We start from the raw sequence: 17,102 nt of genomic DNA on the forward strand, positions 1-17,102 counted from the left end.
AAAATTTACCCTTTCTAAGAAACTTTCTTTGACAAAAACCTATTTGTTACTTTTTGAGTTTTAAGTGGATTCAAACGGAGAATCAAACAACAATTCTAAAAAAGCTAAAATCTCTTCTATATCGCGTAAGTAAATTTGCTCAAAGCGCAGGGAGAGTTTACTGCACCACATACACTCTGTTCAGATCTATCATTTACCTATTTGAATTCAAAAGATGAGCAAAAATTCTAAAAACTGCTAAAAACAACTCAACAGTTTGCAGCATTTTCATTTTATGATAAAAATATTTATGCTGTCTATAATAATTAATAAATATTTCATTTCTGTCCTAATTAATCCAACTGTACACCGTCTATATTGTTCAATTTTCTCTATGAATATTGATATGATAAATCTAAATATAAAATGTCCAAAATTTGCATTATCTACAAACATTTTCAATAAATATTTATACAGTCGCGAAGAAAAATGTGTCGTGGAACGATAGAATTTTAATTGCCCTTTTACAGTTTAATCATATTTTCTGCAGATGTCACTCAAGTAAACAGATTCAACTAAAAATCATTCTCTGCTACCAATAGAAATTTCCAGATGTTTCTATACCTTTTAATTTTTAAGAATTCTTCCGTCACTGTTACAAACACCTATTTAAAATCACGGACCAACACGACTGTAAACTGCTTGCTTTCAGTCTTGCAGATTAAAATTCCTCAGATTCACAGAAATTTCTTTCCTTTCCAAACTCTGCAGGATATATTGCATAGTGTTTAGAACAGCTTTGTGTTAACTGGTCTCTCACAATTACCTGCTAAAATTTTTCATGTAATGTACACGTCTACATGTAGTAGAAAATCTACAAGCAAATTTTTGCAAAGATTAAAATGAATGGATAAGAATTGCTAATTGGAAACTATTGAAAAATTGAAGAAAATGTTTGCAGAAAAGATAATTAGAAAATAATACGCGGCATTAACTCTGTCTAGAATGATTGAAGGAATGAATATACTCGCACCCTGCACATTGTTCGTTACACCAAGTAAAAGACTAAAATTTAGTAACCTGAAAGCAGAATTATCTATAAAGCAAAAAAGAGAAAACAACGTAGAAAAGGGAAAAACTTGTCTTGTGGCGTATTTGTGGTGACGAAATAAAACATTTAAAAATATATAATAGTATATTATTCAATGAGCGGCTAATGATGGCTATTACTCGTGAGGATGATTTTGTGTCACGAGCCGTAGGCGAGTGGCGTAATTCATCCGAGCGAAAAATAGCTATTATCCGGGAATACAACACTTATACTTTTCCTACGACTATGAAGAGAAATTGATAAATGAGTTTCATTATTAGACAAACTGAAACTGACGTTTTAAAATGATTACTTTGTATGCTTGATACCATTCCATTAAAATTTGCGATTGGACTTCATAAACTAGTTGCTATGATATTTGCAGTGAGTTTTGAAATTATTATTCAACAGGCCGTGGGTAGTGAATCCTGTTATCCAATGAAAAACACTTTAATAATTACAGTATTATCCAATAAGAGTAGAGAAAAATATATTTTCATTACATTTATTATTTATTTGTAATTTTGTAGAGATATTTATCAAAATGCAAAAAAAAACAATTATAAATACCTTGACAGCCGTTTTTTATGCAGAATCATTCTTTTATGAACAACGTAAAAGTTTTGCAATCTGTATGACAGGCTGCATCTTGTTATATTTGAGCGAATATTCCGTTAACAGACCTGTCATCTCGAAAACGATCTAACGCTCACTTTAAATTGGATAGAAAAATTGATGGCCGCACATCAAATTAAATGGCTTGTATGAAAGGGCCTGCCGAAGACAAGACACTTCGGAGAATCATCTGATGTATTTGTTTTTGCCCGGAGCGCTGTTGCTCCATAATCCCGGAATCCCGCAATGCTAAACATGCGAGGAATTTTCTTTCACAAATATTTATTTAAATGACAGGATTGTTAATAGTTTTCAACGAGCAGCTGGCCTAGATTTCTGGATTTCGCCCAGAGAAATCTGCGAAATTGGCTTCAGACTAGCCAGATCGAACTTTTAATCCGTTTTTAATGAACAATCGTTCCTGAAAAAAGATAAAGCTTCCGAATGTTTGTAGAAAACTAGATTTGAAATTTGGCGATAATTTTCGTTAATTATTCCAATATGAATCATCTCATCAAACGTGACATTATTATTTGTCACTTATTAATATAACGTGACAGCTTTTTTCTACTTTCATTGACAATTCAATTCCACCAAATTACTGAAAAGAATCTTCAAATCCTCATAATCTGTACTAGTTTGAATATTATTCAAAAGTAAAGTTTTCATCAAAACTTTTCCGTGTCTACCCTCCGTCGTCTATATTTCAAACAGGCGTTTTCCATCTCTATTCACCTCTTATTTTCAACTTTTTCTCTTCGGTATTTTTCTCGTTCACACTTAAACCACCCTTCCCACATTCTTACATTAAAAACTCCTAATCTCTGTTGTACAACGTGAAGAAACTGCATTCAAATATTACAAAACAACAACCGTGACGAATTTCTTGAGACAAAAAGAAATCAATAAAACAAAAATTCTCTCTTAGGTATAGTTTTTTTTCAGATAAGCTCATTGCTAAGGAATGTATATTGAAGATAAGGAAGGATTTATAACTTTCTGATATAAAAGCTTGGATGTTTATTTTTCAAGAGGCGTGTAGAAGCGAGAAGCGAGGGGATAGAATTATTTTTTCTCATTTTATATAAAAATTATCAATAACTTTACCTACCATTTAACATTCATATTTTTATTATTCTGGCCACAGTATCAACAAATACAAAATTAATTAACTCAGTTATTAACTATAACCACACTACTTACTTGTCCTATTAGTAGATAATACTTTGTTATCAATGCTGTTGTAGGAAGCGTAAACAGAAACGTAAATTAACCAATTTGTTTTATTTCTCTATTTTTATCCATCTTGAAATTCGTGCATGAATAACCTTGTGTGGAGTATCCAGGTGATGTTATCGTTCCTATTTTCGTTATTAATTCATGTTGTCTTTTATAAAATAAAAATTACACCCTTGCGATCGAAATCGGTTATCAACGTTGTTAATTTATTGTACACAACACGTCATGTAAGGTAGTCGTGTAAAATATGTTATCGTTAATCGATAAAAATCAACAAATGGCCTCAATTAAAATACAAAAAGTATATTTCAACGAGATTGGTTCAAAATTCAAGGCGGAGTAGATTCTGCAAATAAAAAACAAAAACAAAACAACAGCAACGAATCGGAATATGCGAGTATTAAATGAAGTTATGAAGTAATAAAAACTTTAATAGGAAGAAATTAATTGTTACAAAAAATAAAATAAAAGTTAAGCTCCTGTACGACTGTTACGAAAAAAAAACACCAAAAGTACACAGTATTCTTTGTTATAAAAAAGTAAGACAGAAAATTGATAAATAAGTGATTATGTACTGATTACATTTTAAAAAAGTATCAAAAAAACATATCGTGTTCATTTAGATTTCTCCTCAAAGTCAATTGTGAACGCACCACCGATTACAGGTCACGGATCAACTGTTTCAATCTAACCTCACTTTTTGCATTGTTTGTGTTTTTACTCGGCAGACTGACGAGTAGTGCGTTCACAATCGACTCTTCAACGCCAACTTTGAGGAGAAATCAATGTCGGTAATCTGTCCCGAATAAAAAGAGAAGAATGTTCGCCTTGTGTCAAACATAAACCGAATTTTTAAAATGTGCTCGCCATACGGCAAACAGTTCAGCAAATAGTTCGACAAATGGACGAATGTTCGTCGTTTGCCGAATACCGAATGCCTAACGCCCTCTTAACATCTTGTTGGAATCCTAAACACTGAAAGTTCATTTTTAATTTGTGTAAAGTACGATTATTTGCTTGCTTTCACGTTTTTCTTAACTGTTAATTAATTCAATTTCTTAGTTTATTACGTCAGCAAACCTAATCCTTTTAAACAAACTTAAATTTGTTAAAATTTACTGCAGCGACTATTTTATCATATTACTTAAGTAGTTGACAGGAGACAGCTCAAACACATATTTACCCGAGCTTCTGAAGAAACTTTCAAATAAAAATTCAGCTTGATAGTGACGTTGTCACATTCGTTAACGTACGTGAGCAAACCCGCCCGCAAAAGGTAGTTATGTAAATTGTAATTTCAGACTTTAGAATCCTTGACGTGGTGATCCGTCTGTCACTTCTTTTCCTGTTTAATTTGTATATCTGTACTTTGTCGTCTCAACAGAACGAATGTTTTTGTCGTTACTTTCAATAGTCTCGCTGCAAATGGCGTGCCGTATTGTTGGTTGCCTAGTTAGGGCTTTGTATAATGGCGTTAATTTTGTCGTGTATCGCACTTGTTAAAACCATCGAAGAATGCATAAAGTAAGTCAGATTAGTAGCGTGTAACGGTCTTGTCGTTGGTTGCCTAATGGCAAAGTAGATTAGGCAAAGTTGTGTGTAATTGGACGGACCGCGAAAATTAGCTTAATTCCTTATCGCGACGCATTCCCATGAGCGTACAGGGCTGTATTATTGATAGTCTCCTTTCTAGTATGTTGATGGCAACAAACTCTCGAAGTCAATTAGACGTAAATGATAGATCAGCTGTCAGATATTATTAACGGATTGGTTTTGATAAAGCAATTCGCGCTTTGCTGCATAAATTAATTACGGGGGTTATTTAGTGACACAACCGGGTCTGTTATTATGACGCGTCAAATTAAACATCATCATAAGCAAACCCCACGACCAAAAACTACAAGTCCAGGACGTCATAATTGGGAATACGGCAGGAACACCACCACAACAACAACAACAACAACAACAAAACCGCAGTCTAAATCTGCGAAAACAATAAATTTCGGCTGCATTTTCGTTTAACGACCAGTTTATCTGGAATAACCGGAGTTAAATGTCGTGAATATAGGTGGTAGTTACTTTCTGGGCGAAGTATCTAATGCGCTTTGACCCGACTTTGGTGTGCCGAGTTTCACCAAATCCTCGTGGGAGATATTAGTGCGTCTTCTTACAGAAATCAAAACAAGCCCAATTCGATGCCGGATTTCCGAGATCCACGACACAAAAATCTAGCCTTTGTTAGATAATGGCTGCAAATTTTACGGCCCACATAAAATGTTCCTCCTAACCGGCGATTCGTCAATAAAGAGAGATCTTTCAATTGCGAGCAAAGAATACGGCATAAAATGGGCAATCGAGATTAATGCAACTCGGATTAAAACATAATTCATTACGGCGCAGTAAAACTTGATAGCACCGAGTTGTAATTAAAAGGCGTTCTAAACTAACTTACCGAGCGGCTTTGCGGAGATATAGTTGGTGGAAGTTGCATATTGAAGACACTCGTAAACCAGAAATATTAAGTTTTAATTCAATTCTTTTGGTTTCATCAGGGTCTGGAAACGACATTTATGGCGTGTTCGGCGGTGAAATACAGAGTTCATTTTCAGAAGCATCTCAGCGGGCGACAACGTTCATGCTCTTGAAAACTTTCGGTGCTTCCTGAAACGATTTTTTTTACGGAAAAGTAAACCGAAAATGTCTGATTGTCGCTAATCGGATATATTTATCGTAACAGTGTTGCGAAATCCCATTATCGATATTTTCGGGAGCGCAATTCCGCATTTTTTGGTAGGAAATACGTAATAAGTTCAAAGGAAATTGAAAGGCGGCCTCCTTGAATATAATCTCGAGGATTCAGATATAGATACGGATTAGAGTTGGCTAAAAGTAATTCAAGGAAATTAGCTCGATAATCGCGGCCGAGGATCTGACACGAAATTATTTTTTTACTCTTTCTTACCCCCCGCCAGACGAAAAAACCAACGCCGTCTCACATAATTTATTATCTCGTGGCGAGGCCGACGTTTTCAGCGAGGGAATCATCAACGAAAAAATTATAATTACTATATTTCATTCGTGTAATTGTGGTAAAGAGGTCTTATAAGCGATGAACGCTTAAAAATTTAGAATAGCTCGCCTCTTATGGGATACAATTTAATTTTCAAGAAGGAAACAACTGGAATTTACTACTTCCCAAGATTAAAGAAAAACTCATCACACTAAAGGATATTATAATGCTTGTTTTATACATTTGTGGATTATGCTGAAGTTGTTAAAATGATAAATTGGGCTGTAAATGTCCGCTATAATTACCTTTGTAATGAAAATCGCATTTCGGTGAAATATTATAGTTTCCGACTCTATAACCTATTAAAGTTTGTTTTAAATTTAATTTAACACTACCCGTTATAAACAGGGGTTGCTGCCTCAAAACTGAAACAACTCTCGTTAACACCTAATCCTACCCATAATAAAAATACTCTTCAGATTTATCTAACCTATTAACACTAGAAACGCTCCAGTTGAAAAATCACATTAAAAAACTATCAACTTGACACAACAACTCAACAACTTCTAATGGCCTTAATGAAAACAATTAGGCAGACGACTACAAAAATTTTTAACGATGTTTTAAGACCATTATCTCCTTCACGAAGTTAAGCACCTTTGTCGGCAATTTTCTTGACTCCGCGCGACTCCTTTTTTTAATTTCCTCTTTGAAATCTTCACGTCTTGAAGACATCACGTCTCGAGCGAAGCTACTCTATCTACTTCTTGTCAAATATGACCTCACTAGCAACCCTGGTTTTTATTTAATAAAATATTCCCAGATTTATCCAACCTAATAACACTAAAACCCACTGGATATGAACTTGCCATAAGAACTGACAAAGTTCTAACAGCTTTAATGAAAACAATCAGGTAAACAATTAAAAAAAAAATTAACGATATTTTAAGACTATTATCTCCTTCGCGAACTTAAGAATCTCTCTTTGCAATTTTCTTGAATCCGCCTGACTCCTTCTTTTAATTTTCTGCTTGAATTTTTCACTTCTTAGAACCATCATCTCCCCAAGGAACTTTCTCAGCTACAGCATCTCCTCTTCTAAAATATAACATCTTGGACGTCTAGTTATCGGCGTTGAAGTTATAATACGGTGATTATTGTTAATTTCTCCCCTAATTCATATTTACCTAAGCTATTAATATGAAACGATCTCCAAGTAGAATAATCCCCCCCCCACACTAGATTAAACACCTTCATTGTCAAAATCACCTCCCCAATGAATTTTCTGAGCTATCAGGACTGACAACATTAGCAAGACCAATTAATGACAATAAAATTAATCATTGTTACCCTTGCCCCCAAAAATAAATATTCGATTTTATGTATCACTAGAAGCACTCCAGTGAACCTTCCCCGGAATTAGATACTACAAATGTATGTGGAATCCTAGTAGGCGTTGAAAGTTTACCGACTCTTTCACCAGAAATCGAATAATGTTAGTATGGTCTAGGATATGCAACCCTCAGGACAAACTGGTTTTACTGGTTGCCTAGCTTGACAAAGAAAATAAAATAGTGAAATGCAATATTGATAGGTCTCAACACTCTCAACAAATTACGTATTTTACATCTCCAATCACCATGGGACGACCTGAGGATTTCTCTTTTTCAACACTACCAGTAGTAACAAAACGATTAACGATTCGATGTATGTATGTCAGCTCCCAGGAACCTTTCTAAAACATTTTGGTCAGGGTAGTTGTCTAAAAATTCTTAATTGCAAGCTTAAACGCTGGATGTCAATTCTCCGTTTCTGTTAACACCGTTGCGGTAATAAGACATAATGAACTTATTTCGTTCAAGTGTGAAGACCACTTTAGCAATTACTTCTAAAATAAGTATTTTCGAGATTATAAAATTATGCTGATTTTCAATATAAAAACAGATAACGGCAATACCTTTGTAACCCAGCCGGAAATTATGTAACTTTGAAAACAGCATGTTTTTTAAGAATAAATAGACCAGAAACGAAAGAAACAACAAAGCAGAACTTCGAAAGCGGAAATGAGGTTAAGTTGACTTTGTGTTGACAACTTGTGAATATTTGACAGTTTGCGATTCCGATTAGTATTTTATGAATTTAATGAATTTATTGATATTGAATATAAAAAACTGTGAATTCTCCTCTTTCAGAATGATTTAATTTGTTAACCTTAGAACCGCTACAATGAAAAAAAAATAATTGCTCACAGACTTACAAGAAACAGTTCCGAATTGAAAGGAAGAGGATTAAGTAGATTTTTAATGGTGTTTTAAGACCATTATCTCGTTTAGAAAGTAGGACACCTTTGCCAAGACTATTTTTGGTGTGGCCATTTCGCTTTTTATTCTGCGCGTGTTGAATACATCATCTCCCCGACAAACCTTTTCAGCTAGTGTATCTCGTTCGTGTCAGATTTGACGTCATTAGCAAGTCTAGTTATTGGCGTTGAATGGCGATAATAATTGTTGAGGGGTGTTGGGTGAGCGGGCTTTATAGGTGGCTCATTCGGTCCGACAAGGGATTTCGAGATTTGAGAGAGCCGCTTGAGATAGCTCGAATTTGTATATTTTACGAGGGTATAAAGCGGGCCCTGCTGATGTATTTAGAGGGCGCAGGAAGACGGCCGAAGATATCCGTTATCCTGTGGCGGATACACATTCACACGTCTCGGGTGATTTCCACTTTGTGAGGTCCGCCGCGGAGGAAATCTGCATGCACAAATTGCTCTTCGCTCAGACTTGATCCGCAGATCACTCGAGCTCGACATCGCTTTGAAGTTAAAACGTATTTTCATAACACCAGCCGACATACACACACACAGACAGGAAAACTGGGACTTGTTCGCGCGGAATGCTGACGCTTCTTCAGATCTCTCTCTTCCACCACGTCTATTTACGCCCCATTAAAATGCACCTCAAAAATCCACTGTCGGCTCTCAAACGTCGAAATAACTGTTTTTTCAAACGATGGCCCGAATTAAAGCCACCGACCGACGGAATTTTCATATAAATTAGACGAGGTCCCTAGCGCTTTGCTTTCGGGACTGACCTGTCATCAAATCATTTTAGAGCCACTAAAACAGCCCTGGGGTCTGAAGCAATTTAAGACGAGCAAGAGAAAGCTCAAATATCTTGCGCATATTTTCCATCAACCGGTCGCCCATACGTTTTTCACGATTTTCACCCCTAAAGCCTAAAACATAAACAGGCTGGACGGTAGTTTTTCACACATGCTTATTCAATAAAACTACTCAAACAGAACTATATAAATTCACGTCCGACAAACACTACATAAATAAAATTCACATATTTTATTAATAATCTACCTCGCATGAAACAATAACCACCATAAATCCACTTATTTACAATAAACCACTGCACCTGACAGATTTGTTACATTTTTTGTGATAATTGCAGGTTGTATCTATGACTATTTGTTCAGTGCCAGCATCATCATTTTTAATTATATCATACCTGATGACAACAAAAACTGATTCAGCCTCTCTTTATTTACAGAAATTCACTAAAATTAAAAATATTCTACTTACTGCTTGTTAGTGTTATTGGTCTGAAAAAATACTTATCTACTTTGGAAGAATAAAATTGCAGAATATACAGGGTGTCTCAGCTAAGACTTTCGAGCCTAATAACTCAGTTATTTTCCAGCGGATTTTTGTAAAATTTAAAATGCAGATATTTTAGACGGTGAAGAATAAAATCCCATTAATGCAATAACCCAAATCTTAAAAACGTAATTTTTACATGCCTTTTTAAAATGGTGAATTATTTAAGATTTATATCAAAAAATTGATCGTCAATAAAAAATGCTGTAGGGAGAAACTCGTCCTTGAAAGATGTCAGGTTTGCAAGAAAAAAAAAATGTGTTAAACGTGGCTGCAAATGCAAAAACGTAGACGCGTATGAAACAAACGCGCATTATCGTCGAATTTTGGTCACCCCTCTTGGCACAAATGCAGGTGACATATTTGACGTTTATCTTTCTAACCTTACAAACACTTATAAAGTTAAAGACAACATTTGGACGTAATTTATTATACTGGATGCTTTAATTCTTCCATAAAGGACTAAAACACGATCGAGATATTTTAGCAAGGTAATTTAGTTCACGTACGCTTCCTGTGTCTTCAAATAAATTGACGACTCCCTTAACCTTACATTTTATAAAGCCTACATTTGGATTTGGATAGTGTTCCATGAGAAAATAAACTGTGTTATTGAAGTTCTTACGACACTCTCCATAGGCAAAATGTTTTTCCTTTTTCAACAATATTGAAATTTCTGCGGCTGTAGTCTATTTTTAGAGTATTTTCAATAAATTTTCACAATTTGACGTTTCTAATAAAGCGCGCCCAATTTTGACAGACTTTAAAGGGTGTACAAAATGTTGGTTGGCAATTAATCATCAATTGTTTCAAAATACCTTCAAATTTTACATTAAATGTTTAACGACAAAATCTAATCTTTTCGTTGAATCAGACAAGTGATTCACTTAATTGTTTGTGTAAACCCCATTTTTTAATGTCTAACAATCTAATAATAATCGCGCATAATTTTCGATAAAGGAAACACGTGTTAAAATTACATTTTTTAACTTGAGGTAATTTTATTATTACCAATTGAACCTTCACGGTCTAAAATATCTGCATTTTAAATTTCATAAAAATCCGTTGGCAAATAACCAAGATATTAGGCTCGAAAGTCTTAGCTGAGACACCTGTATATGGGGTGTTCATTTAAATGTATCCTGAAAGTGAAAGTTGAAGCGTCGATTGGGAACCCACCACGGATTGCAGATCACGGATCAGCCATTTGAATCTAACCTCACTTTGAGACGGACGAGTGGTGCGTTCACAATTGACTCTTCAAGGCCAATTTTTTTTTATTTAAAGCTTACTCGTAAGTAGGGCCCGGATTTTAGGCAATTAAAAAGTCGGAAATAGGTGCCTAAAATAGTCCCTTAAACTACTGCAAATAGTCCCTTAAAAACTGAAAATAAGCCATACTAGGTCCTTAAAGTTGTGGTTAATTAAATTAAAAAATGTGTTTTTAAAGTTTTAAGTAGGTACACACAACAAGATATTTACTAATTATTTTTTATTAATTAATATACAATACTACAAGTTTGTTAGTTATTTACATTGTTACGTATTTACATTGCATACAAGATATTGCTCTAAATTTTCTACTTTAAAACATTGTCGGTTATCCACCAAAATGGACTTATATTTTGAAAAACTTCTTTCTACCTCGCAAGAGGTAATGGGCGCAAATTTGTAATAAATTTCTTCCATTTTGGTGTCATGTTCCGGCACATCTTCACCTCTAAAAATTCTTGCCAATTCTAGAAGAAATTTGTATCCAGGATTTTTTTCAGTAACATCTTCAAGTTTTTTTAATGCTACTGCTGCTACAGGGCCTGGAGATTTTTTTAGGGAGGTAAATACGTTTTCAACAATTTTGATTGAATCGGTTAAAGGTAACCCATTTTTTTCCAATTGAGTAATACTTTCGCAGATTATTTTAAAATTACTGCGAACATAAATTAATTGGTTTTTTATTCCGGGTTTCTTCATTATAGACTGTGCTTTTTGAATAGCAACAGCAGAACTTCCATCAAAGGACATGACAACCTGTGAGTAGTTAAAAACAGTTTAACAATCAATTAATTTGCTTATCTTTTATATACTTACTTCTTTAATGGAATCAAAGTGTTCGCTGTAAAACATAGCAGCCTGAAGCCATGTTCCCCATCGTGTTAAAATTGGCTGTGGAGGCAGTGGCATTTCTTTTAGTTTTTCTTTGTACATTTCAACTCTCAAAGGTGCCTTAACGAAAATTTTTTTCACGTTCGAAATTAAATTATCCACATCTTCATATTGATAGCGAATTTTTTCAGCCACTAGATTTAAAGCATGCGCTAAGCATGTGACATGCACAATTTTTGGATAAAACACCTTAAGGTGTCTACCAGATTTTATCATATATGGTGCTCCATCCGTTACAAACAAAAGAAACTTTTCAGCAACAACTCTGGTACTCCACAAGATTTCTACGCATAGAAATTTTAAATCAAAATAAATTTAAAAAAGTGAAAAACCCTTACCTAAAGATTGATTTACGAATCTAGCTATTGTCTCATGATTTGTTCTTTCTAATTGTTTAGACGCCAAAAGATAAGATTTTCCAGGTTCATCTTCTGAAAGTTTCCCAACCAGACAATTCGCCACATATCGCCCAAGTGCATCTGTTGTTTCGTCAACTGAAACCCATATGTTAAAAGGATCCAGCTCATTCCGAATGCGGTCAATAGTCTAAAAGTGAAAATAATTTTAAATTAAATATTAAAAGATAGTATGTTCATACATCTTTGTAGCATTTTGGTAAATAATTTTTCCGTAAAGTAGACTCATCCGGAATTTTTCTACCACAATATTTTGTCAGAAAATTCTGAAACGCAGGATTTTGTAGTTTGTGCCATGGTATATTGGCAGCTAAAAAGACGTTACAAAGTTCCATATTGAATGTACTATTTGCCGATTCCTCCAAGTTCTGTGTCAGCAACGTTTGCCGAAGCGGTGTCATAATGTTCTCTTTATGGATGGCCGTTTGCTCATGCTGTTGCAAGTGACATTTTTTTTCGCATATAAACTACAAAAAATAAAATTTTCAAATAAGTAAAAAATATAAAATGACATATTTTTAATTATGCTTAACTTACCAGTTTACCACAAGCTTTACAAAACATTTCTCGGGTTGATTTTATTTCATATAAATCTTTCTTGCTTGTCCACTGTAATATTTTTTCGCGTAAACTAATTTTTTGTTTCGGCATTATGTTCACTTTAAACAGGTTCACAAGAAACACGACCACTGCACGGAGATAAAGTAAACGAGAAATGACAAATTTGTAATGCTTATATTTACGTCTCCCACCAAATTTCAGAGGAGATGGTTAATTTTATATTTCTTAAATTTTTAGAAAATGACACCCTTAAGGTTTCTCTTATTGTTTCACTTCGGGATTTTAATTTTCGTTTTTATGGCAAGGACCATTTTATAAACGTTAAAGCTTCTAACAATACCTAAGTATCAGAAAACATTAGACCGCGTATACCTGCACCCCTTCGAACAGAGGCAAACAGATAAACTCTGTAATTTATGCCAGTCCAGTCTAATGGTTTGTGGTACTTAGGTATTGTCGGAGTATTTACCGCTGACATCATGGTCCCAACCGTAAAAGCGAAAAAGTAATTCCTGTATTGTACTGCACTTTGTACATTTCAGTAATTACATCTCCTTAAATTTTAAAATCATAAAGCATTGTAAATTTTATTGAGGTACCACTTTTACATTTTCAATACCGTAAACTTCCCAGAATTCGAAAATTGGGAAAAAACCGCAAAAATGAAATTGATTTTTGGTCATTTTAGGCATGTTCAGGCAGTTAAAAGGTAAAATAGGTATTTAAAGGGCATTTTAGGCCGAATAGGCAGAATCAAATATGGCTCTAATTACTCTAATTAAGCCAGAAATCATTTATAGACAAGTTTCATACATGTGCCTTAAAAAATAAAAATAGTCCATTTTGCCTAAAATCCGGGCCCTACTCGTAAGGTGTGCTTAATTACTACTGGGACTGAAATTCTTTAAAATATCATGAAAGATCATTAGACTTGACTGCACTAATTATCTCTCTAAATTATTAATCTGTTGTTTAAAAACAATCGCTGCCGTAATTAGATTAATTTCATGAATAATTAACCAATGAATAAATAAATGAAGAGTGTACGGCACGCAGAAACTCTCATTTGATCATTTCAGTAAACATCCTGTCTACTTTAAGAAATCACAAATACAGTGTTTACAACGTCGACTGGAAATTTACATTTAAATTTTTTCAGAAGGTATCTGCACATCGCCTTTTATTTTGAAAACGAGTTGTGCACCATGAATATGTAACAAAGTAATCGATCCAAGGAATGCGGATCGTTTAGAAATATTTATGCAACTGCAATCTCAATAAAATATTAAATTTTGAGTGCAGGAAAAGTAAGAAGGTTTTTCGGGAGCTCATCGATCTATCATTTTCATTTTCAATGCGTTAAAGCTCCGTTTCTCTAGGATAGGTATGTTACAAGTTGAAAAGTAGTGGTAAGACGATGTGACATTTCGGGGTAATCTGGTTGTGTAGTAAACTAAACCTAAAGGAGACAGTAACAGTAAACGACAGACCTCTAAAATAAACACAAAAACGAACACAGAGACCAACAACTAACAAGCTGTTTTAGCAGTTTCAGGTTCTGACTCATTTGACGCAAAAGCTTACTGAAAATGTTATTTACGTGTACATCTAATGTTACGAACACGGAAAATCATCAGTTGGATAAAAAAAAAAGTAGTGGAAGCAACTAATTGCGTCGTGAAAAATGTTATCAACCCGGCGCCTCCACCATTTTTGAAAAGCATTACATTTGAAAAATGGCTTCGCTTAAGTTACATGTTTTGAGTATAACCGTGATTATCTCAGGGGTGTTGTCCTAACAACAGTTTGGTCTTCATCCAACTGCAATTACCACCCCTTGCACTGGCGATAAGGGTGAAGATGTGGTGTGTGATTCTACTGCCAAACGCCTGTTTATTAAAATGTTGTCGTTATTATTTTAAGAGTGGCTGAGAGAAGCTAAAAAAATTATAAATTTTTGATATTTGACAAATGAGCAGAAGTGTTCGAGTGGTTGTCACAAGCAATAGAGAGCGCCTGTCGGGAGTGAATTGCGAACGATTATATGACAGAGTGTGATTTATTGAAATAAAAAATCCGTACAGGTGGAATCGTTCTCCACTTCATTACGCTTTGTTATTCAAACGATGGCGGTATTTATATTTTATTTTTATGTAAAAGCGGCGTGTTACTTGACAGCCAGCTGTCACGTTATGAAATTCGCTGGCTTGAGGTGGCGTTTTATGAATTTAAAATCCACCGTTTTATTTTTGATAGAATGCTTACGTTTGAAAACTTGGTAACAGGTTTTAAGATTAAATTTAATTTATTTGGGAAGTGGAGAGACCTAAGATTTCATATTATAGAAGATATTATCGACTCCAAATGCAATTAACTTTGACAATGAATGCCGCGAATTTAATTTCAAGAAATACTTGTGACAAAGAGTTTAATTTAATATGTTTTATATGCTTATAAAGTTTAATAAGTGCGTTCTGAGCGGCCACACTTGCTCATTAATTATTATTAGTTTTGGGGTCCCGTTTTGGGTCAAAAATAATTAAAAAATTCCTTTAAATTTCACTCGGTCAAGAACTGTGTACATTTAAAATGTTACATCAATATTTACTCAAGCCGTGCGCTGCAAAGGGTCGGGTTTTGTTAAACCGTACACAATTTAAACAAAATTACAGAAACGTACTCGTAGATTAAACGAGTAACAACTGAAAACAGCAGTTTGTTGGTTGAAGAGGCTTAGCGCTGGACCTATCGGATTGTTTCGGTGGTGGGGTGCTGATTAAGCCGTTTGTTAGATGTCTGAGCGATAAAACAGAATCAAAAATCTCCTGTTTTTGGCTATAATGTTCTGTCTGGTGGAACGTGCAGGAAATGTAAAAGTAACGAACGAGGGAAGGCAAAGGACTCAACAAGAAATTAGATTGCAGAGGTCAAGTCGTTGGCGAACTCGAAAACATAGATAGTGGGACCAGATTGAAGAAATATCTAATGAAATTAAATGAAATTGGGCGAAATAATGACGCTCGTTCATTCGCTAGTGTCCGTGATGTACGAAGGGGATTTAGCCGGAGATAAGATGATTGCCGGGAGTTGATTATAGATTTGCGCAAAGAAGCTATAATCCCGATGCTGGACTCTGCAGTCGTTCCTAAATAAATCACTCCGGCCCAAGTGCTACTGAGCTAACAAGGGATCCGGCGCCCTAATGAAATGCCCACTGCGACATTTCACCCCCAACATTTTTAATTTAAACGCTCATTTCTAACAGCGCCAAATCAAGCGGAACACACACGAGACAAAATCATAAACATCAAAATCACCCTCTAAAACACAAAACTCCACCATCGCCGCCTCCAAACGTGTAACATCCAATCTACGCGCCCACCACAAGGATAATAGTTTTGTTGCTCAAAACTCGAATTTATTATACGAAATACAACCCGGTGCTTGTTATTGTACAGAACTTAATTAAAACCCTTTTTACATAAAGGTCAACAACAAACATTACTTTAATAGAATATTCTTGAATACGCTGTTGATAGCATAAACAACACCATTAATTATCCGTCCACAAATCTCACGCTTTTATTTTCTAATCGAGATTCATTATTATATTTAAAAAAATATAAAAAGAGGTGCATAGGAATAGTCTTTTTCTATTTCAATATTATAGAACAAATAATAAACATAAAGTTCAATTTTGTATCATCGTTCTAGTGATTATTGAATATGGGGTTGGTATTGGCAGTAGAATGACTGTAAATGTCAATGTCAAATGTGATGTCAAAAATGAATCTGAATCCATGTTGTAGGATCAAAATAAACTACTAAGGGGGTAGATTATTGTTGTAATAAAATTTGGGAGACAATTTGAAATTTAATTTTCAATGAAATGTCATTGCTTCACGAATACCAACTCAATGCCTAAAATAAAAGTCACTAGATAATTATTTTATGAACGAGAAATAGAGAAAATAGCAAATAGCATATTACACTCGTTTCACAAGAGATGTTGTCGAACTCATTCCTTTAGACTTTAGAGCACAACGAGGGTAGCATTCAACAATAATACTACTAAAGTTAGTATCTATATTAAATAGAGTTGGCTCCATCCTGGTTCCTAGGGGCGTTTTTCGATTGATAATTGGCTGCACTTTTATTGTCAAAATTGGCACTATTTGTGTTTAAATAAAATTGTTAATTATCAAAATGTTTCTAGACTGAAAGATAAATTAAGTATAAATATGTTAACTATATAGATTTCCTTGCATTTACTTCACAAAACCTGTGGCAACCAGGCTGCCAATGCAAATTTAACTCTCAAAAACTCCCCTAGGAAAGGATCGAGCCTACTTTCTCTTACATACC

The 17,102-nt window shown here is 34.5% G+C and overlaps 1 protein-coding gene across 1 annotated transcript; it reads right to left on the minus strand.

The window, feature by feature from the left end:
• Window positions 1–10,898: 10,898 nt before the first annotated feature.
• Window positions 10,899–13,831, minus strand: LOC138133838 (uncharacterized). The gene is made up of 5 exons (XM_069051801.1): window positions 12,714–13,831; window positions 12,359–12,643; window positions 12,099–12,306; window positions 11,686–12,044; window positions 10,899–11,625 (listed from the first exon to the last, which is right to left on the minus strand). The coding sequence occupies exons 1-5, from the start codon at window positions 12,825–12,827 to the stop codon at window positions 11,137–11,139; spliced, it is 1,455 nt and encodes a 484-aa protein (XP_068907902.1). The 5' UTR covers window positions 12,828–13,831; the 3' UTR covers window positions 10,899–11,136.
• Between the last annotated feature and the right edge of the window lie 3,271 nt (window positions 13,832–17,102).

This window comes from Tenebrio molitor, chromosome 6 (genome assembly GCF_963966145.1).
Source record: "Tenebrio molitor chromosome 6, icTenMoli1.1, whole genome shotgun sequence".
In the NCBI taxonomy this organism is placed as follows: domain Eukaryota; kingdom Metazoa; phylum Arthropoda; class Insecta; order Coleoptera; family Tenebrionidae; genus Tenebrio; species Tenebrio molitor.